Here is a 25,072-nt window from a genome sequence, read left to right as displayed (position 1 = left end):
AATCCACGAATTACGGTTTGAACTGCTTGACCATCCACCTTACTCACCAGATCTAGCCCCAAGCGACTTCTTTTTGTTCCCTCATCTAAAAATTGCGCTCGGAGGACAGAGATTTTCGTCAAATGAAGAGGCAATCACCTTCGTGAACAATTATTTTGCAGAGAAAAACGCCGAGTACTATTTCGACGGGTTACAGAGATGGGAGCATCGCTGGGAGAAGTGTGTAGATTTACAAGGAGACTATGTTGAAAAATAAAAAACAATTTTCAGAAAAAATGACTTGTATCTTTGTTAGGTCGGAAACTTTTCAGACCACCCTCGTATATGCTCGATTGTCGAGAGGAAAATCGGAACAGATGCGCGCCTTTTGATAAGAACGTAGATATTTTGTTAACACGTTCGCTGACGACGTCACACGTGTATGACGACGACACTTTTCTTCGTATGCATATGGATAGACTTAAGTCTGTTTTACACGATTAAATGAAAACAAATGTAATATAGTCTGTGGAAAGAGAGTTCCCAAAATAGATCGTGGTAGCGAACGTGTTAATACGAAACGCTTTCACGCACTACTGTGGCAACTTGAAGCACGGCCGAATTTTGGAGCAATTTATCGGAGCGCCCCGTCGATCTTGACTCCAATTGGATCTCGTGCGAGTGAGCGTTTCGTTCGAGGAAATTCCATTAATCCACGCTCGCCGCTCCGATTATTTCCTATTTTCTCTTTACCTGCGCGCTAATGTAATTCAAATGCGAATATTGATGCAGAGGCGGGCGAAACAAAAGATCCATTGGTTTCCCCTTAGAATCCCCTTTAATTTCCGCCGTTCCCGCGACAACGTTGAGAATCACGGCTGGACAAAATGACTTTTCGAAAAATCCGTGCTTTAAACGCAGGAAATTGAACGTTTCACCCTGAACTGTACTCTTCGCTTTTCGACACGGCGCGAGTAGCACACGAGAAATTCGGGATCATCGTCCGAGCGTGGGAACATGCGAAAATGTCACTGTCACGTTTTCATGAAATGTAATTAACGTTGCCATAAGATTGAATAGTCACTTACCTTCAATTATAATTTTTCCGTGCGACTTTAAGTTGCCTCTCTCGCTCTCTAAATTTCTTGGAGTGGAGTGTCGTTTTTCCAGCAGTATTTTCACTCAAAGAGATAGTGAAAAAATGTTATCACTCAAAATCGCAAGAGTGAATGTTTCACTGAAGCTCAGAGTGGATTCTGACTCTATGTGAGCGAATGTGTCAATCGATTGCAGTGAATATGTACCTGTGACAGGCAGGTCAGATTGACCCTTCAATTTCGCGCGAGAACATTCACTCAGCGATCAAGAGTGGAGAATTCGCTCGATGCAAGTGGAAAGTCACTCGAATTCGAATGACTCGCTGACGGTCATGCTAGATTTTTTCGCGCGAGACTTCACTCCGAGAAAGTCAGAGAGAGAGGGCGAGAGCTTAGTCTACATGAAGCATGCGAAAGCAAAAATCTATGGCTTACCTCTTTAACTTTCTCACGTCGTTGATTAGTCACATCGTCCAGAGGCGGATTAGGCGGCCTAATGACGTAAATGCCAGGAACAGACGCGGAAGGCGGCCCGACCGCCGACGGCTCAGACTGCCTGTGCTTGGCGTCTAATCGTCGATCTTTATCCTTATCCTTGTCGTCGGTTTCAGGCTCATCCTGACCGGGCACCGCATTGTCCTGCACCCAGGCTGGATTCACCTGTTCGTTTCGTTCTTCCGGTGCGACGCCGCGGTCGACGACGTTCGCGAGATCGCGTCGCGACACGAACGTCCCGGTGATGAGGAGGATCAGGATCACGGACAGCAGCCCGCTGATCGCTAACCTTTGCATAAGTCTCATCTCGTCCAGGCACTTGCCGCAGCTTGACCAGCCGCCCGGAGTCTCGGACGTTGCGCTCGTATTGGCAGAGCTGCGAGGATAACGCAAAAGAGGATCCTTCGTCAGATTGGCTGATGCACATCTCCTTAATCGCGACAGTCGTCCTTACGCCGACTTTCCGATGCAACGACGACCGGAAGAGTTACGCGAGATGCGCGCATGAACAATAAGTAAGGAGGAAAGTAGATATTAATGATCCTTCTTCGACTTCTCACATCCCGGGATTCATCTCGGCGCGGTGATCGATCCGCTCGATCAGCCGATTTAGCCGTGTTATCGTACGATTACGCGCTTTCACGTGTATTTGGCCCGCTTACTATCGCTTTCATCTATCAGAAGCGGATAATTAATTTCCGATCTGACCGAGAGATCAGATCCCTCGCGTGTGAGTTCTTCCGCGTCGTGAAACCGCTTAACCTGCGAGGGATCGATCGTGCCGTCTGGAGGGAACGCCGCGCGTCGAAGATCGCGGAGTATGAATCGGATTCGCGGCATCTCGTGGTACTTACTTGTGAACCACCTGTTGTACGTAATTCGAGCACGGCGGCGCGTATGCGATTTTTGTTCCTAGTTCTCTCGCAACCGGTGCAACGGTTGCCTCCTCAGATTGCTCCTCGGAGATACCGCAAACCCGACGAGAAGTTAAAGCGACAGCCGATTGCGAGCCCCGCGGTTATGAGCTGTGTAGAAAAAGCGTCGAGTGCATCACGCTAACTAGCCAAAAAATCCCGGACGAGCGAGATCGCTCGAGTCGGTCTCGTCGATCTCGCCGCGCACGGCCTCAGCCGAAACTATCGCCAGCGAAGTTCGTCGACTCGGGTCGAGGCTGATCCACCTGATCCGAAGGTAATTTCTCGAGGAGAACGATTACATCAAAGCGCGCCGTAAAAAATATTAAAGGCCATACGTATGCCAAGTGTGTTAGCCGAGGGGCGGCGAAGCGGTGGTATCGGCGATCGGAAGGGAGGCGAGAACGAAGGCGCGAGGAGGTGAGAATCAAAGAAGGCGAGATAGTTCGGAGATTCCGGAGTCTCTGCCGAAATGTGATCACTGCATTTTTTATCGAGCCCGAGGCATCGCGAACGGTTCCTTCCCTCGGTGTTGCCTGCGCAGATCGGGACAGAGAAAGAGAAAGAGAGAGGGAGGGAGAGGGAGAGCCTGCGTGCATTTTATCGCCCCGGTCGCTGCGGGCGTTACACCTGCAGATCTCGATTTTCTTGCCTTTTTGCCACGCAACGTGCATTTCGCCGCGGCCGAAAAAATTCCCCGATGCCCCGTTCGCGCTCGTTATCTATTTCGATACTCGTGGCCGACGCAGGGAATCCCTTCAGAAACAGGGCTCTGTAAGTTTCGGAGCTCCAGTTTTCACCAATTTTATGGCAGATCGTAACGATCGTACAACCGAGGACTATTCGCGATTACTCGTAAAGCTCCATTATTGAACATTGCTCGAAAAGGAAGACTCTTATTGCACAAGTACTAACTCGACATCACATAGTCTGTTCTTATTTTAAAAATGCATTTGCCGACTTGGTTACGCTGAAATGTCATATACTAACGAAATTATTGTAATCCCGCGTGGAAATAACTGCGCGCAAAATAATACGATGGAAATTCCTTGTTACTCGCGACCTGCGAGCCGTCTCGACCGACAAATATCTGCCTCGCATCTCGTGCGAAAATACACGCATTAATGATGTTAGTTAATATGCTTGTCCCGTTAATATGCTTGACATAGTAATGAGGCCAGTCGATTGTTTGTCGAAACTAATGCACTACACAGGGTCGGGCGATGATCTTTCTCCCCCTCATCTCGGAGACCTCGAATTCTACGAAATATTGCGCGTTAAATTATTCACAAGGCTGCGAGTTTGTAGTTCGGTAACTGTCGATACAGCAAAATATCGAGGCTGAAAGTTTGAAATATCGAAGTTCAGTAGGAAGAGAGAGGGAGAGAAAGAGAGAGAGAAGGTAGCGTTCCAACGTTGATTCAACTCGATCGAAAGCGATGGCTGAGATGGAAAAAGAGAGTAAGAGAGAAAAAGAGAGAGAAGAAGGGTGAAAGAGGATGCGAAGGACGAGAGAGAAAGAGAGAGGTAGAGGACGAAAGAAAGGTAGAAAGATGCAAAGAAAGAAAGAAAGGGAGGTAGCACGTGATGCCGAAGAGAGAAGAGAAAGGAAAGAAAGAAAGAGAGAGAGAGCAAGGTGGAGAGCGCAGGGGGAAGATAAATCGTCGAAGCTGCACTCGGTGGCCAATAAATTGCGCGCCGCAGCCCGGAGGTTACCAAGATTGCTACGTGTCACATTCTTGCGGAAAATTGGACCGATGCAAGTATCTTAAAGCCAGGCAAATACGCGTCGCGAATGGACACGTACGCGAACGCGGCGGACCACCCACCCATTTGCGAGAGCCGTAGCGAAAATAATGGGTGTTCGCGATCATTCCTTTGGTCTTCGGCAAATACAATGCGTGTCTTCGCCCGGCCGCCCGCTCGCTCGCTCACTGCGCTGCTTCGTCCTATTGTGTGTTTAAGAGGGCACAAGGCAGCTACTTTGCCATTTGTCATCGATATTGCATGTCAGAACGATATAAAGTCACATAAAGGAACGTTTGCCGGAACGTACAACTGCTTTATAGGACCGTGTGTGTGTGTGTATATGCGTGCATGCGTACGTTACGCTGTGACTGCGTCTGCGTTTTCCGCGTTTCGAGTCGCGGATAGGCTGATGTATTCGAGAAGCACCGATCGATCCTCAGCATGATCGTACTTTCGTACACGTCGTGAAGTAATAATGCACCAATGACGTAACGTGGTCTATAAATCAATCGCGAGGAGAGCAAAATATTTATGCGCATTATACGCGCGCTCTGTGTAAGTCGCAGTCGCGCCGAGTATTCTCGTTAAACTTTCATCCCGACTGCTCGTCCGCGCGTGACTTTCCGTTTACGCGTCCCGCGCGTGAAACGTAACCCGCCCTTCGAGACAGGAGCTTCCCCCTTGGGCTGCAGAACCGCCCTTTTGATCTTATTATTCGCGAAGGATAAGCGGCCTCCGATCGTAAAGGTCGTATCTGCTGGCACATCGAGTTCAATGCGGCACAGGGAGATCCGCCACGGCGAAGTGAAGGAGAATCGGGCGCTGTTGCGGAGGAAGACGAAGAAGAAGACGAAGCAGAAGACGAAGAAAATAAGAGAGAAAGGAGAGAGCGAGAAAGAAAGGGAAAGAGAGAAGGGAGAGAGAGAGAGAGAGAGAGAGAGAGAGAGAGCCCGGAATGAAAGAGCGAGACATCGAGAGGTGAGCGGGTGGTTCAACCAATCTTCCACTTCGTCCGAGGTTTTACGAAGGGGGCAACAAATAGGGGAGGTGGAGGGAAAGGACGAGAGCCAAGGAGGCGGCGGGAGCACTCCAGAAGTTTACGAGAGGACCGGTGCATGAACACGTCAAGGTGGAGCCCGGGGCGCACCGGTGGTTACCGTCCCGAACGTCCAGCACGTGTGTGAATTCGCGTGCGCGTGTACGTGTGCCATATACGTATACACCGAGAGGCGGCGAGGACCTTGGAACCTGCCCAAGTCGAGTGTCGGGACACACTGTACCTCACTCTGAATACCCGGCATTAAAGCCAACTATAACGCTCTTTGGATCTCGATTATCGGCGATCCCACCTCCGAGGACAAGATATACGACTTCGCTACGGAATGCCGTTAAAGAGCGCGCCTCCGACATTTGAACATTCGCCACGTAAATTAATACATCCGACATAATGCTGCGGGTGCATCACTCGCGTCAGTCGCGCGTCTCTGGATCTCCAGACAATCGGTATGTATCGTATTAACCAGCGGATCGTTGCGTTTACACTAATTGTTCACGTATTTTCTGCATAATGTATATATACGTATTTTCTGTGTAATGTGCAGTCTTTCTCTTATGTATAGACGATGTAAACTATGTAGAATATTGCAAATTATATTAAAATATACGAAAAAGAACAATTAAATTATGAAACATTTATATCGTACCTGTTTTATAAATTAATTAGTTATAAATTGTTTTATAAATTAAATGTTTAAAAGAGATAACAAATTACATGAAATTCTCATGTTATTACGTGACAGATTGATAGACTTTACTCTCTGTAGGTAAGAACGTATCCACAGAGAGTCTTTAATTTAGGAAATAATGTTCATATAAATTTATATCTGGATTCTAAGTAAAAATATTAACTCTTCTTAATTTTTAGCAAATATTCTTTGAACGACATGCATAGATCACTCATTGTCTACATAGATGACATCTCGTATACATAGATTATGTTGCTACACGTACGGAAAAAACAATATGGTTGGCTCGCGTATAAATCTGATTGCGTTAATCAGACTTAATTATATAAAAATATAAAACAACTAATTGTGTAGAGTTGCTGTAACCACAAAGCAATTGCTAAGTTACTGGCGTTGCAGCAATAACGATATATCTAGTTACTCCAACCAGAATATACATCGGGGTAAATATTTTCCCAACTGATTTCTAGTTGCCATAACCAGATCACGCGTAACTACATCAACCTAGTTGATATATCAAAGTAACAAAGTCATATCAACTATACACATTACAATTACATAAAACAACTAAAGTGATGCAGTTACGCTGTTCACAACCAAATATTTTTTTTCATGTACAGTCGTGATTCGCGTAAATGCGCAATTCTACTTTAACTCTTTCCATCCCGTTTGGTTGTATATGTTCATCCTACAGTGAGTCAAAGCATTTATTTTGTGTCAGTATCGTTTAACTTATTTTTCTATATGTAACAACATATTTGAAATTTTTCAGGAAAGAAAAATGGAACCAATGGGTTAAATGTCGTCCGTTGCTGGAGCAGAGCTTCATTCCTCAGGAGATTCCGAGGAATTCAAGGTCGATTTTCTCGGTAGTGACTGGCGATCGAGACGCCGATAGTTGTCTCGATCGTGCCCCTCGTTATCGATTCGTTGCCGCAGATTGCAGCTGCAAGAAGCTAAGCTTTTTTTGTAACGCAACTTTCGCTATAATTCCAGCTCGCGAGCGCGCGATGGCTCGCGTGACGGTAACGTATCCTAGCATTTGTTCCCGGCGTACTTCGTAATTTACTCAGTGCGTTTGCATGTTTTATGAACGTTATATAAAACGGCGGAAATATATGGCGTCTCAAATATTTAAAGTTCGCTGGGGAATACGAGGCGAGACCTTCTCGCTCCCTATCTAGCTACGTTTGAAATTTCCACAGTCAATCTCTCTTTACGCCCTACTCGCCGCTCTAGCCCCGCTGTCCACCTTCTCCCCTTTTTCCCACCCTATCTCTCCCTTTCTCTATTCTCTCTCTCTCTCTCTCTCTCTCTCTCTCTTTTTCTCTCTTTCCTTCCGCTCACCCTCTTGCTTTGCCACTCTCCAGAAACCCACCACGCTGCGCAAGTCTGCAGAAGCTTCGATAGAAGTTTGCTTTCGTAAGCGAACGTACAGTTTCTCTAACTAGCGCAAACGGAAACAGTCGAGAAAGGGGAAAGAGGGTGAGAGCGAGCAAGAGAGAGAGAAAGAGAGTCCAGCCGGTGGTTCTCGAGCGGGACCGACGGTGCATACCGCGCGAATCGTACCTAAACTCCGAGGTTCGATTCCGCTTCGCTCCTCGACGATGCAGCCCGAGACTTGGCCCGGGGAGGTATGTCTACTTAGTTTGCCAACTCATTACCCAATTATCGTTATAAGATCAGAAACCGGTCCGACTTCGTAGCAAAGGCGGGCTCGAGTAGTCGAGCGGAAATCTAAAGCGATGCTAATTGCACCCTTCCGCGATTCGAGGGGCTTCGTTAGATATTCGCCGGTGAGTGGATATTCGAAAATAAAGTTTCGGCAAAGCCTTCTGCCCTCTTCGCGGCGGGAATTGCACCGTCGTCTTCGGCTCATTCTTGCCTCCGCGCAATCTGTCCCCGTCAGCAACGGCGCGCGATAATAATACGAAACGAGAGAGCGGAGATGACCGCGCGAAACGAACCGTCTCACCTCACCCCCGTTCCCCCATGCTTCCGTCTCCGCTTCCTACGGATATTCCACGTACGGTTATTGATTAAACAGCGGGCGGAATTAACTTTTTACGGCGTTGGCCTTGACGACGATTAAGTCCCCGAATAAATGCGGGACCGTAATGAACGATCCTCGTCAGCGGTCACCGCCGGTGTTACATATTTATGTCTGTCCGTAAATAAGCGTCGCGCGCGCGTCTTATTCTCTGTATGTATGTGTGTGTGTGTGTGTGTGTGTGTATTCGCGTTCAAACGTATAGCCCACACGGGAAGAGCCCGGTTGACCGAAGACAATGCGGGCAACGTGTTAATCCCAGGATACCGCGTGTTTATCGCGGTTCGTCCAAGTACCTCGAGGCTATGGATAGGTGTCCTACGGTTCCCTCCCCCGCGAGGTATCACACGGACCACCGCTGCCAGCTTTGTCGGCGATGGTGGCGCGAAGTCACCAGCACCCGTGGCCACTAACTTATGTCATGCGATTAAGTCAAGGACTTCCCACTTCGCGCCCGCCGCGCGCCTCGAGTGTCGCCGCGGAACGTATATCTGCCTTGGCAAGAGAGAGAACCGGCGGATTTATGTATACGGCTGGGTCCCCCCCTTCCCGCTCCTCCCCGCCGCGTTATTTTCGCACGTTCAAGAATAATTCGACGCGTATACCCGACGAGATGCCCGATGGCATCCACACATATTTCAACAATAACATTATATTAATATCTCATTATCGGTGTTGTAGCGATTTCGATTAAATGCCATTGTTCTGATTGGCGTTAATATCGTTAGTGACAGTTTATGTGGTTATTACATCGTGCAATATTAAACTCGCATGGAAATTACGCAAACAGCCTCGCGTGTGCGTCGCTAATTAGCTTATAATTTCCGGGCCGCACAAATATCGAATTTTTGACGAGATAAGCACGATAACGGCGCGAATCAAATATTATCGGTAATCAAGCCACGATTAATTACTATCGCGCGCGCCGTCGAGATTTCCGCGTGCGGCGATAACGGTAAAATTCCGATATCCTGTCCCGGCCAGCCCGTGACATTGGCGAAGTTGCTACCTCAACCGTGCTCCAACGGGAGATACACGAGGATCATCGCGTTGTCGACCAGGTGTGTGTATCTGACATGAATGAAGCCTCGTGGCGATCTTCGAAACTGAATATATTAATAGCCTTGATATATACTGAGAGAAATTATCCGACAAAAAATTAACAATTGGATATGTCCGATCAAAATATCGGTGAATTCGATCAGGAAATATTCGATGAGAAATATTGGTTCATAATTTTTTGATTGGCTTATCTGATGAAATGCTATTATAATCGGAAATAACCGATTAAATTTTACTGGATATCCTGATCGGATATAAAAATTGATGGGAAATATCCATTTGTTAATTTTTATCGGATAATTTCTTTCAGTGTATCCACAACCGCACTGAGAAACAAAATGCTGCTTGCAATTATAATCTCATAGAGAAATAATCATTATAAATAATGATCGAAAAATCTATTTTTTATTAAATTCTACTATAATGTCAGTGATACTATGTTCAAATGCATATTATTACTTAACCATTTGTGTGTATAATATTACTTAATCATTTTTGTGTGTTAGAACAACCAAAGAGTACGGTTCCGCAAATAACTACAATTTTAATTGAATCAAACATATTTTTTTCTCTCAGTGTGGCCGATACTGCCGACTCGGCAGAAGCCGTATCCCGTTAAAACGGCCGCGGAGTTCTGTTTGGGGAAATTCCGCCGCGACCTAACGCGAGGTGCACGATGGGTGATTAACAGGGTGTCCCGGCGACACGAGGTCGTTAGCTCGTAAAGTTACTTGATACAATGCGGCATGTCGAGCCGCCTTGGCTGGCTTCTGGTGTTTTACGTACGGTTTCCGCCGGACGCGAATTCATCTTCAAGGCGTTGCCACCGTCGCCGTCGCCGTCACTGCCACCGCAACGGAGGTCGTTCCGCGCCAGGCAATAACCTGCCGCCGTCGCTCGTTGACCGAGGTGGCCAGAGTCATCAAGTATATTCGGATTCGTGACGGTCGCATAAACAGCTTCGACCAATTCGCCCGCGCGAGTCACATTTCATTTCGACGGCGAGATAGACGATTTAACTGAAAAATAGCAGCGCACGCGCGCCCGGTCGCCCGGGGCGGCTTAATTTTGTTTTATTAATGTTGAGCGGGGGCGAGCGAGCGTTCGTTAAATTTGCTTTAATGAGAGATTATGTTAATGCGGATAATAAGCATTTGACGCGGTAATTTTATTCCCCGAGATTTAATTCCCACACACGCCGCGCGCGCGCGCACGCGGTATTAGCAGCGATAAAAATATTCCTCCATGTGTGTAACGCGCATTATATCCTCCCTCCCCCTCCCCCTCCGGGCCGCGAGCGTCGTGCGAATATTAAATGTACGATGTTAAGCCGCCGGGCGCGGATTTTCCCGGTAATGCGCGGTGTGCGTTACATATTCGAGATCGATGGCGCGTCGTGCAAACATTATGCGGCTTAAGTAAAATCGGTGCCGTTCGACGCGCGTCATTCAATTAGGATCTGCGACGGAGGAGCCGCGCGCACCAGCCAACATCGGCTGGAAACGGTGGAGTGGAGCCGGGGATCAAATTTAATTTCGTCTGTAACGGCAGGGGAAAAAACTCCCGCGAAGCCTGAGATACGCTCCCGCACTCACTGCCGTTGCCGCGGGATTGCTCGACTGAAAAAGCCCGTTACGGCGTCAAGGGAGAGAGCGGCCGTTTGGCTCGTTCTTCGATTACTGCAGCCAGATTTCAGCCGCTGCAACTGCGACTGACAGCTGAAAGAGTTAAGCGTTACCTCGTCGAATCGGGTGAGCCGGCCGTCAGTACGACGGACTGCGATGCGCGACAACATGATTTGTCTTCGTTGTTCTGCACGCCCGCGCGAGAAAGGAACGTTGCACGGGTCTCCGGTGAATTGCTTTCCCGCGGTATCGTCCGCGGTGTTCGTCGTTGTTTAGGCTGCTCGACATTTTTGTGACAAAGAGTGCTCGCGATTTCGCGAGGGTGCGCAAAATGTTACACAACGAAGATCGCGCGACGAGACGCGGTGACAGGTGAGTTTCACGTTCGCGCCGTCGAATGGATTCGCGACCTATCCCAACTGAAAGCGCAGTCACCGACTATCCCCGACGATAGCCCGATCAGTCTTCGTAAGCGCCATCGGGACAGAACAATGGCAATGCGAATGCTAAACGAGACAGGAACGATCGTCCTCCAGAAGACCACGATGAATTTAGATTCGACCGCGCGATCGCGTCATCGCTCTAATATCGTTCGCGGTAGGTCGAGTCGTCAATCAACCTGTTGGCGATGGTTCGCACATAGACTGACAGGGAAGCAAGTCTCCACACATAAAGTTTCAAAGAAGAATGCACTCTCGTCCTTAGCAAGATTATTTTATGTGTTCTCAAAAAGTTTTTTTTATAGCCAAAAAGGAAATATTCTAACACTCAAAAGAACTGTAGTTGCGAGATGCTATTTCTTGCACGAGCCCCGTATTCTGAGAGCGAAAAATTAGTAATAAATTAAATTATTAATCGGAAATTTACTAGATATTAGTCTAACTTTTTTTTAATCCAGAGGAATATGTTTACTTGTAATCAAATGTCCTCTTACTAGAAAAAATTTCTATTTAGAACTTATATTGTAGATATGAAAAACGAAATTTCTCTAATTTTTAAAATGTGGCGGTATTCTAATTATATGTTGGAATATTTTTCTTTTTGGTTTTACACAGAAAAATCCTCTTATGAGACATCACATATAAGAGGATTTTGCCAAAGAAGAGATTATATTTTTTTTTCAGCGTTAAACTATTCTAAAGCGTATGTTTTTCTTACGAAAGAAAAGAAAGTTTTAAAATTTATTTCCTATTTATTCATTATTAATAGCATATATATATATATATATATATATATATATATATATATATATATATAATTAAAACGGCACAATTTGCATTTAAATATTTCAATGTGGGTCCTATTTACGCGAAGCATAATCCGCGCTCGAAAATTCAGTCAAGAATGTCGACTCTAAACCCGACTGATGAACTTAATGGCGATCCCTCGCGAGCCCTTGAACACACGATGCTCTTCTTCGAGGTGGCAGCCACGCGATCCGGCTATTATTCATGTCAGACTTATTAAACGCGATTTGATTCACGAAATTATTCCGCTCGCACTTATTAAACGCGACCATTCAATTAGCCATTGTTTGCGGCCGCGAGGAAATGCACGGCACAGACCAGAAACGATCGGAGGCGGACGCCGCGAATGCACGCGACGAATTTAAATTTGGCACAGGTCGTTCGCCCCCGCCGTTTCTCCTTCCTCACGTTACACGACTGCGAGAGACCATTCAACCTGTTGGCCCGAGACCGCACGCCAGAGAGATACCCGAGCCCTCGTTCAAACTTTCGAGCTTGACGTAATAGAAGAGGATCCGACGCGTCAACCTCGCGACCGCCATTGTCTAGTCCCTTCAACGTGTGTGACCGTTTCAAGATTCCGTAAATTAGGCCGCTTACGCACGGCTGAAAAGTGCTACTTCGCTCGGTCGGCTGCCACAACAGCTCGCGCTCTCCGTTAAATCAATTAGAAGATAGAATGTCCGATGCTCCCGATGTCGAGAATCGGTAAACAGGGACCGGCGGCCGCAGTTGGAAAATCGCCAGGACAAGGTGCTTCGCACACTCGGACAATGGAGATCGTAGGAGCCGATTCGCGAGCGATTGTAGAATCGTAGCTCTATTCAAACTAAATCCATCTAACTAGATCGATAGATTGTCCACGGAACTTCGAGGTAAGCGGTCACCGAGCGAGTTAAATTCAACCAAGTCCTTTTTCAACGAGACTACGATTTATTTCATCGAGATTGTCTCTTATTAGGAAAAAGATGCGTCGGTATCAGTTTTTTCCACGCGGTTTTATTTATCGGCTTTGCAAATCGTGATTCTCTTTTTTTAACTAATTAACAAATTATTTGATTTAGGATTAACTAGATTAAATTTCTCGTTAATAATTAACAAATTGTTTGGCTCAGCTAAATTAAATTTCTCGTTTATAATTAACACACAAGTAATTTATAATAATATAAGCAGCATGTCGATTACGAGTTTGTATTGGAATCATTAAATTCACAAAAAATCTCAATCTAAAACGTCCATTTGCGAATTCGCGTTTCAACTTTTAAAATTGTATTTCTTCGTGGAAATTGACAAATTATTTGGATCAGCTGGGTTAAATATCTCACTTGTACTTGACAATAATGCTACTTATAATAATAGTAGCATAATTTCGACTACGAGTCTGGTATTGGAGATTTAGGATTAGCTAGATTAAATTTCTCGTTAATAATTAACAAATTGTTTGGCTCAGCTAAATTAAATTTCTCGTTTATAATTAACACACAAATAATTTATAATAATGTAAGCAGCATGTCGATTACGAGTTCGAATTAGAGTCATTAAATTCACAAAAAATCTCAATCTAAAATGTAGGGTCTATTCGCGTTTCAGCCTTTAAAATTACATTTCTTCGTGGAAATTGACAAATTATTTAGATGAGGTTTAGCTGAGTTAAATATCTCACTAGTAATGCTACTTAACAGTAATGCTACTTATAATAATGGTAATTGCATAATCTCGATTACGAGAATTGGAGTCATTTAATTCGCAAGAAATCTCAACCTAAAACGTAGAGTCCATTCGCGGATTTACGCTTCAGAGACATACGAGGAACTGCTTCCGCATGGGTGGGCCACTGTCGCGTCGTTATTAAAACAGTCCCGACGGCACTTAATCACAGCGAGTACGAGACCCGCAATACGAAATACACGAGCTTTTTCCAGCCGCAATTTCCGCTAGTGCTTTCGCGTACGCTTGTGATTTTCGAGCGCGCGTGGTACCCGTTTCCCCATGCTCTCACATCACTCTATATTCACGTGCAGAACAGATTACACACACTTTCCGTAACAGGCCGGAGATGACTTCCTAATCGACGCAATAGCGGTTTTTTTTTAACGAAAGCTCATCGATCGGGTCATTAACGCGATCACGCACGCGCGATTTTAATCGCCAAATCGCGATCGCCGCAATGCGAATTAATGCGAGGGACCTCGCTTTACGCCAATTAATCGCGCTTCTTCGTTCTCGAGCGAAGCTTACTCTCATGTACCGATATTTGTCCCGTTTGTACTGCCGCGCTCGCTAAAAGGAAATCGATACGTCCGGAACGCTTTCAATATCCTTTTTTTTATCCCCGCGAGCTAGACACGAAGTTCTTTGATATAGAGATGAGACAACGCGTCATTCGTCATCGACATTTCGCGAAACAGAAGTGGGAAGATAGAAAACGTATTTCAGTACTTGTCGAACGTCCTGGTACGAGCAGGATAATGGACAGGTCAACGTTCATCCGTGTTCGCGTTGTGGCATAAATAACGTTACAAGCGTCGGCGACTCATAAATTCGCGTTCGCATGTCCCTCTCCGCGACAGTGCTGCCATTTCGCAAATTTTTCTGTCTTATTTACGACCACCGTGGCCGATTTCTCGGAAGACCACCGCCGTCGTCGTCGTCGTCGTCGTCGTCGTCGTCGTCGTTTGTACAAAAAATATGCCTTCGACGTTACGTAACGACGCGACAGGATCATGTCGCGGATCGATTGCCTATGCGCAATAAATTAACCGATCCTGATTGCCAATAGAAGCTAATTGCACGTCGCGCAACGTGACACACGAGGAAACTGAGAAATTGAATAAGTGTGTGTGTTATATAATTGTTATTTAAAGGCAATAACGGCCAATTGTTGTATAAGTGTGCATATTGCCGTCGTAATGATTGAAAAAAATGAACTGATGGTTCATTTCAGTCATGGTTCTGTCGTATATGTGTAATATGCTGCGCGTGCATAATGTTTAAACATTTTCGAGGCCATATTGGCGCTAAAACGCTTCGCGCGAGAATAAAAAGGAATGTCGCGCCGCGTCGGTACCGGTCGATTACGTGACAATAAAATGGAGAGCTATAATTAATTTAGAGAGCTCGAAGCCAGGTTGAGAATTTTCAGAAACTCAAAGTTATAAAAGTGTTCCGCGAAGCTTATATTAAATCAGACAAGTCTGAGAAAATGAGAATATCCGGCTCGCGTTTTGTTTTTCCTCCTCTTTTCCTTCTTATACATCATTATATTATGAAATAAAAAATTCGATATATAATGATCGTATAATTGTATTTGCCGTAATAAGGAGACAAGAGAGAAAAATGCGATGCTTAGAAACGTGTTACTTCGATCACACATCAAAGTGGAGAGATATCGATTCTTCAACTTGTGTCCCAACAAACTACAACGTTCTACGCGAGTCAGGGACAGATAATTATTTACGATGACTGTTGTTGCGCCGCGTAATAAACGAAAAAGAGCCTTTAAAGTACATTTCAAGAATAAATATCGCCTGAGAGTACATCTTGAGACTCTCACAAGAAAGAGAGAGAGAGAGAGAGAGAGAGAAAGTCTCGTTTCCTTCTTATTACGTCTGCTGCATTTTACATCACTCGCACGTTTAATCGCTCCATAATTAAAAAGATTCCGGTGTGTACTTACTTTAAAGCACATTCCAGAAATTGCAAAGAGAAGAATGTCGGCAAGTTTTAAGTAAGCTACGCTCTCGCCGACTTTTATTCCTCTCTTCACCTCCTCCCTTTCACCATCTCTCTTCCACTGCGCGTCCCTTTACCCATTCATGTAACATAAGACCGTAATAAGACCGATTTAATTCACGAATCGGGAGCGACTCTAAAGAGGTTCGCGACGACGTTCGCGTGCGAGAAGCATCCTATGGGTGGAATTTCAAAGAGGAAGCGGGGGGGGAGGATCGCTGCATCTCTCCCCGAAGGGGCCTCGCAGTCACGCTCCCCGGGTGGCGCTTTCGAATCGCGTTTCCGAGGCGATAAAGATTCGTCGGAGATTACAAAAATTCCTGAGCGCGTTGAGGCACGGACGATCGGCGGTGGCGACGACGGTTGCGACGGCACGTCGAATCCGGGGAACGGCGGCATCCTCCTCTGCATCCCGTGCTCTCGACCGGATGGCTCGGAGGGACACACACACCGAAGGTCGCGGGGTACACTGCGAGACGCAGAGCGGCCGTTCGTTGCGCCCACGAGCTAAACGGACACTGGACGGTTGCGTCGGACGTGCTCTATGACCATGTCGACCCCGGTACCCTCGTAATCGCTATCGAAGCGATTTATCTTGATCCGCGTGCGAAATAAAAGAGGTTGTCGGGCAGAGTAGGAGGAGAGGAGCCGAAAGGGAGGGGCGGGGGACGAAAAGAGGAAATTCGCGGAGCGGTTCGCGGGATCGTTGAACCGACTCGACGCGACGTCTCGACAACGATCGATTCGGCCGGCCGAAGGAATCACGAGCTTTCGCTTGTAACGGGCTAACCAGGTTTCGCGATTCGCGCTGGGTAGCGCTAGGCATTCTCATTTCGAGGGCTCGCCTTTGTCGGTCGGAATCGAGTGGCTACTCGGAAACGAATGGGCGTACTTGTGATGTCGGCGGTGGACTTTGACCGGCCTCGATTTTTGCTCGACCGTACGTCTTTGCGATGTTCCCCACACGGTGAAAAGAGACACTTTGTATCTGTGCTGAAATCGATCCGTGTGGAAATTTTTGCGTCGAATTTCCAACACACGTGTGTGTGTGTGTGTGTGTTAATTCAATTGTCATTGTGTTTTATAATTTTGACTATTCTGCGTTGAGTTCATATTTACGGTTTGCAAGTGTCGAAATAACACGATTTGCAGGTAACATGTAGATCCTTAGCGATATATTTTATATATGAAGTGTACAGACAAGTTGTGTTGACATATTGGCCTCGCTTGTTAAATTAACGCTAAAGTTAGAGTAGACATTGGCACATGCGAAAAATGTTAAATTCAATGCAAAATTTTGTGCAGTATAGTCATTGCGAAATATAGAATCATATTTTTTATTAACAGTAACGTGTAATAGATCGCGCACGTGATTTTCCGGCATTTTTTAGTGTTCCATCAAACATGATTCCGACCACAAAGGCGAGTTCTCGAGGCCAGCCATTTATCGTGGACCGTGAACGCGGACGACGAATGTTAATGGAAAAAACGTATCGCGAGGCGTGGTTGGAGAAAGGATCGAAACGCACAATCTCTCACTCACTCACTCTCCTTCTCTCTCTCTCTCTCTTTGTGTCTGTCTTCCTCGCTCTCTCTTTCTCTCTGTTAAACCCGCAATTGCACCGTACCCACGCTTCGTGAATAATTGAAAAAAGGAGAGAGGAGGCTGAGGAGAGAGGAGTCGCGAGATGACGCTTGTTTTGATTGCAACGAAGAAGAGAATCTGGGTCACAAATGATATGACGACATCCGGTTTCACGATGTCGTTCGTATTCGCTCGACTCTAACGTTCTTCTCGTAGATTCACGAGGTGAATTTATTTCGAGATACAGTCATATGGCGCTTAATTTCGAAAGCCGCTTCGGCAAAACCAAGAGAGAGGAGTTCGAGGGAGCAACTGTTTATCGATTAATCGTAAATATTAAATAATCAAATATTAATATTTGCGATTAATATTAGTTACTAATGCATATTGTACGTATTTGCAGATAATGTGAAAAAAAGGAAACGCACGGATGTGTGATACATCTGTTAGCGCGTGCAGGAAGATCAATGCTTTCAATGCTTTTTTTCCAGATATTCCAAAGCAAATACATTGCTATTTCACTTTACGAATATTAAACGCGCGCAAAGTGACCGATTTTTATTCATATATGCATACATTTGTTTTATTTCACATGCACGGAGTAAGAAGCGCGCATGGCAAGTAATAAATTCTATCATATCATGGCAATCAGAAAATAATCCCATCAATTCCAAATGCAAGGAAAATTCCCAGCGTAGAATACACACGAGTCCGGAATCTAATCCCTTCATCATTTTTTCGGTTTAAAGATCCGCGGCTGCTGATAATATTAAAGGACGACCGTGCGGGTGTCGTTCAGCCTCTAATTAAAAGATACAAATGGCAGGAGAAGATAATGGGACTAATAAGTAGTTGGCTTTACACGCGTATCATTGCGTGAGGAATGCTCGGATAAGGCGACCGTCGTGTGAAGTCGGGTTGTCGAGTCCGGACCAAAGTGCTAATTGGTCCATGCTAATTAATCCAACGGAACCGGTCTCACGATGAGCATGGAAGATTAATTTCGTTTGTGATAGTTATACATCGTGTGGTTACAACGAACGTTAGCGAGTCCCGGTGAAGCTCGAACGATTAGCGGATATATGAGTGGGATACCGAAATTTCTAAGTCTTGCCATTTAAAGCAAAAGTACTAATTATAGGAAAAAATATAGTCAAGCCCATTTTGTGGCACGCGAAATCTTAAATTATTTTTTGATTGGCTAATAGCTATTTGCTGGTCACAACGGAATTAATCGACGATTGAGTTAATCGGAGCTTGATAAAAGTCACGCTAAATTAATAAATATTATATATATTAGCAGTTATAATCCGTATTATTTTATCGATAAAGATTTTCATCTTTCCAATTCCTTGCAACATTTTCTATTGCAACATTTCCTGTAAAAGTTTTAACAACACTATTTATTTTGGCAGAATACGTATCTTCATAGGTTATTTTTTTTCAAATGATGAAACGCATCACTTTAATACTTGTATCTTTAATCTACTCATGAGCAGCTACAATTTTATCAAAAAATAATTTGAGATCTCGAATATCACAAAATAATACTAAAGACTTATGAGAGCTTAGCCCCTATTTTTAAATTGAAATCTTTCCTCATATAAAAATCGTATATCTCACACTTCTCGTATTTATATCTGCACTGAGGAAAAAGATATTTGGAAATTTATCTGTGAGATATAAATTTTATTCACAAAAATTAACTTCACATCCTCCAAATTAATTTTTTAATTTTTTTCTCAGTGTACACTCGAATTATGTGAGATATTCCAGTCATCTTTTATTATCGGTATTTATTCTTTCTCGATATTTATGAGTTTTCTTAGTGATTCTTTTCGTTCATATAGAATATTTTGATATTTACTGAATTTAAAACGCGTCGACATCATCCAGGGAAAATTGCGCGCAGTTAATTATAAGCGAATGACGATTGGTTAAAGACGCTCTCTCTCTCTCTCTCTCTCTCTCTCTCTCTCTCTCTCTCTCTGTTGTTAGTTATGACATCGAGTGGCTTTTCACGTACACGAGATATGGTCCGCGGCGATATTTACCCATATTCCGCCGCCACAAATTATCTATAGTGGCGCGGAGCATATCGTACCACCATCCCCCACGTTTTACGGGCAAACTTGCGACCCCGAGTTCGCAGCAACATGCTGCTTCCATCACATAGTTGTGGTCACGATACTCGAATCGAATGCGGCTTGTGTGTGGTTCGTGCGCGCGAGATGCGCACGCTGCGTACTACGGAACTAGAATTCGCGAAACGTTTTGAAACTTCTCCAGCCGTGAAATTTTCGGCGCGAATGTTACACCGCGCGCATTCTTATCCCGCCCCGGAAAATGTTCCCAAACATTCCCTGTCACGCGTGCGGACGGTACGCCGTCGGAGACACCTTGGCGAATATTAGCGGACATTAGCCGCTAATCAGTATTGCTCTGTCGCAATATTCGCGCTTCGACGCGCTCTATCTTCGACCCTCGCCACTGCCATCCCTTTTCGTCGTGTGTGCAGAAACGCAGCGTTAATTTATCGGAAATTCGACGCAAGCCGGAAATTTCACGCGTCGCGGATTTTCCGCTGTTATCGTTGCGTTACGCCACTGTCGACAGTCTTCAAAAACGCGTCTAGTCTCTCTTGCTTTCTGTCTTTCTCTCTCTCTCTCTCCTCCCGCAGTTTTAAAGAATGCGGCGATATTTTATTCAGTGGCTCGCGTTCGAGTGGCTCGAGTCTGCACGTGCAAGGGCCCGCCGGTGTGCACGTTTCGCGCGTGTATATGCGCAACACGTCTCCTCAGACGCGCACAAACACGTACGAAAGAAATCGACCGATATCGTCCTTGCGGCTTTAAGTCGGCAGCTCGATATTCGCACAAAAACGCGTGCTTTCATGCACTTCCGGCTAATATTGTGGGATATCGCGCGCGAGCGCGTTATGAAATTTAATTTCCGACATAGCATAATAAAAAAAAAGGTGGGGGAGAGAGAGGAAGGGGAAAACAGAACAAAAAGCTCGCTGTCCGCATTCTTATATTCCCCGATATTAGACTCCCACATAATTAAACAACGTCCGACCGCGTGGCATGTATCGGCTTCGCGTTGTGTAATTACGCAATCATCCCGGCGTGTTTCCAGCTCCTCGCTCAGCGTCGCCACCCGGTTTTTCAGCGATTATCGGCTAACTCGCCCCGACAACCGTCTCTAAGTTGCCCTTCGTGGTTTGGCGTGTCGAACGGACGCGACGGCGAAAGGGAGGGCGCAGAGAGGGGCGGAGGGGGCGTGCCGTTCGTTATAAATGCGCCTGCAAAACGGTGCCATTAATCAAGCCCGTTCTTCGTCGCGCGGGCACGAGAATGCTAGGCGTTCTGGTAGACCGCTCTTCTCCCCCCCCTCCCTCCCCCCTCTCTCTCTCTCTCTCTCTCTCTCTCCGCGACGGAGCGCGTTCGCTAATAAATGTTTCACGGTGACATGTAGAGCGGCGACGTTCTCTGCGGTTGCCGCCGTTGCTGTTGTACCGTGCCGTACTGTAAGCAGAACGTCCGTCCATCCTCATCCCCGGCCGTTCCGTTCCCTTCGTTCGCCGACGCACAGTGACTGCCCTGTCAGCTTCGCTCCATGACGTTAAGGGATAAAGGTCTCTCACGCACTCTAACCTGGCCGCAGTTCAACGTATCATCGTCGTTGTCTTCGCCGTCGGTTCCAAGCTGCGTCGGTATTGTGAACACCCTTAAGTTTGCCAGCGTGCGCTCGTTATACCAACGACACGCTCTCCCTCTCTTTTTCTCTTTCAAACTCTCCACCTTACGTCGCTTATCATAATATAAACGTAGCTAGGTCAACATGAACGAGTGATGAACGAGTGATGCATTGCATGTGTGCGGTCTATTTTGTGCATTGAGCTTCTCACTCGGAAACGAATGGTCGCCATTGCAGCGAATAGCGCAGCAATGCGCTCGTCGTGTGCTCATCTACAAGCATTCTCCGCTGAGTACGTCGTCCAATCTCCATTTTCGTAGGTATTTACGTCCCCTTATTGAGAGAATATTGGCGATATACCGATCCCTTCCTCGTTAATTCTAACAATTTCGAATATTCGTTTTAAACGAGGAGAATTTGTCGACCTTCAGACTTCGTATTCTCATCGCATGTACGCGCGCGATTCGAGCCTCTATTTCATTCCAGTGTTACAAACGCGCGGACCATTCTCCCGGCAGGATACATAATCTGCAATTGTACTGTACGAGATACGCGTTTCCCGCCGTACAGCTATACGGATTAAATTAATTTAGTAGCGCGCGCGACGTTGGGAGCTGCGAATGCATCGACCACGCCGCATGGGAATTGCAGAAAGTTTTCGAGACTGCGTTTTCGTCGGTAGCTTTCCCTCCTTCTCTCTCTCTCTCTCTCTCTCTCTCTCTCTCTCTCTTTCCATATCTCCATTCCTTCCTTCCATCCTCCTCTCTCCCTCTCTGTTCTTTATAACTATGCGACATGTTGTATGCATCTCTCGCTACCGGACGACACGTGGATTAAATTAATTTTCCGGCGAACGTCGCAGCTACTCGCGCAAGAGCGGCGTGAACGCTGGCATGACAGGTGGTTGGGCGAAATGATTTCCGCGTAGAAACTGTAACCAGAGCTGCGGTCTTAAAATTAAGAACCGGGATTAAAAAGTGAGCCGTACCGTAGGGTCGGCGGCGGCGGCGGCGGCGGCGGCAGTGGCGGCGGCGTCGTAAGTCAGATCATATTTATGAGGCTCTTGAGCTTTAAGGTTTTTTCAGTTAAAGTCTCCTCTCGTTACTCTTTCTCTCTCTCTTTCTAAAGGATCGAGCGCGGTCGTAAAATCAGTAGCGGATGTTACGCCGTTTTAAACTTTCATCCGCATTCCACTTAATCTATTTGACGAGCATTCCTCTAGCACTTAAACTGTAATATATTGCAGAGTACACATAATGTGTGAAATATGATTTTACCACGCAGAGAGAATATTATATCGACTGCTTCTATCTTTTTTTTTTAATTCTTTTATACACGCGTTAATAGATCACGAATATCACCGGTGAATTCACAGGTAAGAATAATGCGAAGATCGACCTTTGACGTTTGATTCACGCGTTCCTACGCTAATGTATTCCCTGTTAGCGTTTCCGACCGAATTATTACCGGGCATCGATCATAGAAATTTGACACTTATATGCACCGAAATCTCACTAACACCGCCGTGGCCTCCTGCTCGAGAATGATCGATTGCTCTTTACCGTGATTGATCCGGAGCTACCGTGTAACGTTCGACGCAGGATGAAGGGTCGCACCCTTCTCGGGGAAGGAGGGGAGAAGGGGGGCGGCATAAAGAAACTTTTGTCGCGCACGCGATCGATCGTGGCGATCGGATGACCGTGACTGACCAATCAGATAAGATTGGCCGGGCGATCGATCAATGTGTTATTGTTGCTTCGTGCACGATTAATCGTCTTTTTAGCAATACCGTGAAATGATAATTGGGACGAAGCAGGTGAGATAATATACACGGAGAGAGAATTTTATGGTAGAAATTACTGCAGGATTTTGTAACCCCGTGGAGAATAGATCGACAACATTTTGCAGTAATTCACCATCTACACTGTGCTGCTTATATTTTAGGAACTGAAACGTGCTATTAAAATACTTGCCACATTTGCTATGTTTCTAGCAAAATTTACTATACTCCTTGGCAAGGTAGATCTTGCTGATAGTCTACTTCTGTGTAAACTACTGAAAACATAGTAAATTTGCAAAGAATTTAAACGAAAAGACACTATTCTCTCCGTATTGATGGAAAACGACGAATTTTCTTTCTTGCCTTATTACGCTAAGCCCCGTAAATCGATAATTCGATCAATCAAGAAGAACCGCTGTACTACACAATGACATAATGATCGCGGAGGATTTTTCTTTCAAAATCACTCGTGAGAGCTCGACAGGTGGGCACGGGCGAACTTGCGGTCGATTGGAAAGACGAAATTCGTATCGTCGACGACGACGACGACGACGGCGAAAACCTCGGAGGCATTGCGTCGTCCTTGATCGACAATTACCCGGCATCGGCGAGATCGATGGGTTGACATATCGTTGCCGTTCGACAAGACACGATATAATTTTGTTGTATATACCGGCCGAAGTAAATACAGTTATAATCAACCGCCGCGCGCTGGCTTCTTTCGAGAGAGGCTGGTAATAAGCGGAGAGAGCTGCGGCGAAGAAAGGCCGGCTGAATGAAAACGCCGTGAGGGAATCGACGGAGGATTCTCCGAGAGATCGATGCGCGATATCGCGCGCACGAAGCGGCTCATCTTTTCGAGGCTGCTCTCGGCGCCGTGCGGCGCGTCGTCGCTCGATATAAACGCGAAAAAATCTCCATAATTCCGCGGGCGCAATTATACGCTCCCTTTTATTCCCGGTGTACTCCGTCCGTGGAGAGCGTTAGACTAATTTAACGATAACACAACGCGATCCTTCTTTTTCTCAGCCGTGTTCCTCTCTCGCAGCGACCGTTCGGATTTCTTCTTAACCCTTTCGGTCCTACCTTTTCTCGCGTTTCCAAATATGTGCTCTCTAAATTTCTCGGAGTGAAGTTGCGGAGTGACCGCCGAGTCACTCGAATCTCTCAGTGATTTTTCAGAAAATTTGCAAAGCAAATTCTGCACTCAGAATCGTCGAGGTGAATATCTTCACGCGAAATTGAAGAGTGAGTTGAATGTATCGTTGATTGCAAATCAGTTTGCTCGTTTTTTTATCGAATAAAGATGTAACGTTTCAAGTTGTCAGAATTTAAAGCCGCTGCTGACATGTACGTGTGTGTGTGCGCACAGTATTATATAAAAATTACTTCTCAGAATGATATGTTCTCTTAATCAAAGGTTTGGAAGAAAATTCTTTCTTCCAAACTTTACAAACTTCATATTCTGTGCTGTCACTCCGACTTTTGTCATAACAAAATTACAGCGCCAGCAGTGGCTTTCGATTCTGACAACTTGAAGCAACTTCATCTGATAAAGATGTACAAACCGATTTGCAACTGTATTTCACCGTCGGAGGAACACATTCACTCCAAACGATTGAGACATTCGCTCTTGTGGAGTCAGAATCCACTCCAAGCTAGAAATGAAACATTCACTCTTGCGATTTCGAGTAGCAGTATTTTTTCACTGTCGCCTCGAGTGAAAACACTTTCCGCTCGTTTCGAGTGAGATTACACTCCAAGAAATTCAGAGAGTACATTGTTAGATGTAGGAATGGTGTTAAACAACGCAATGATGGATGGTGGAACAATGCAAACACAAAATAGATTTCTTAATTTACCTCGAGACACGTATAAAATCCAACAAATCCGAAAGAGTAAGGTGATGCCGACATAACGCAGTTTCATGGTTTTTTCTTTTCTTCTAATTGGACGCGTCAAATTAAAAATGCTTTTAAAGGATGAAAGCACAAACCGTTAATGAATGGCCGATACTAAACAATTGCACGAAATGAAGAAAAAATGTTTTGTTGATTTCATGCAACTGTTTAACATTAGCCATTTATTAACGTTTGTACTTTTATTCTGTAAAAGCATTCTCAATTTGACGCATCCAATTAAGAGAAAAGTGAAACTACGAAATTGCGTTATGTCGGTAACTAGCGTCGTTTTAATGTGTACGTTATTAAGACAAAGCGAAATGTGATTCAACTTCCGACAATTTCCTCGGCATTAGCCCCGGATGCTCGAGAGCAATTATCGTGACCTGCTATGTACTTCGCGTGTTTGTCA

General features: G+C 45.6%; 1 protein-coding gene across 4 annotated transcripts in view; it reads right to left on the bottom strand.

Moving 5' to 3' along the window:
• LOC116845905 (mannosyl-oligosaccharide alpha-1,2-mannosidase IA-like) overlaps nucleotides 1-25,072 on the bottom strand; it is a 245,816-nt gene that overhangs the window by 177,201 nt on the left and 43,543 nt on the right. For 2 of the 4 annotated variants that reach the window (XM_032819142.1, XM_032819139.1), the window contains exon 2: nucleotides 1,512-1,947. In XM_032819142.1, the coding sequence (XP_032675033.1) occupies nucleotides 1,512-1,877 (366 nt within the window). In that variant the 5' untranslated portion in view covers nucleotides 1,878-1,947. Of the gene's footprint in view, nucleotides 1-1,511; nucleotides 1,956-2,425; nucleotides 2,597-25,072 lie in introns of those variants that run through there. The other 2 variants (XM_032819140.1, XM_032819141.1) reach the window with 2 other exon arrangements.

This window comes from Odontomachus brunneus, unplaced genomic scaffold (genome assembly GCF_010583005.1).
Source record: "Odontomachus brunneus isolate Ranch 3 - 2012 unplaced genomic scaffold, Obru_v1 Obru_scaffold_059, whole genome shotgun sequence".
Classification (NCBI taxonomy): domain Eukaryota; kingdom Metazoa; phylum Arthropoda; class Insecta; order Hymenoptera; family Formicidae; genus Odontomachus; species Odontomachus brunneus.
Note: the sequence above shows the minus strand (reverse complement) of the source record. Positions and strands in the feature narration are given on the sequence as shown.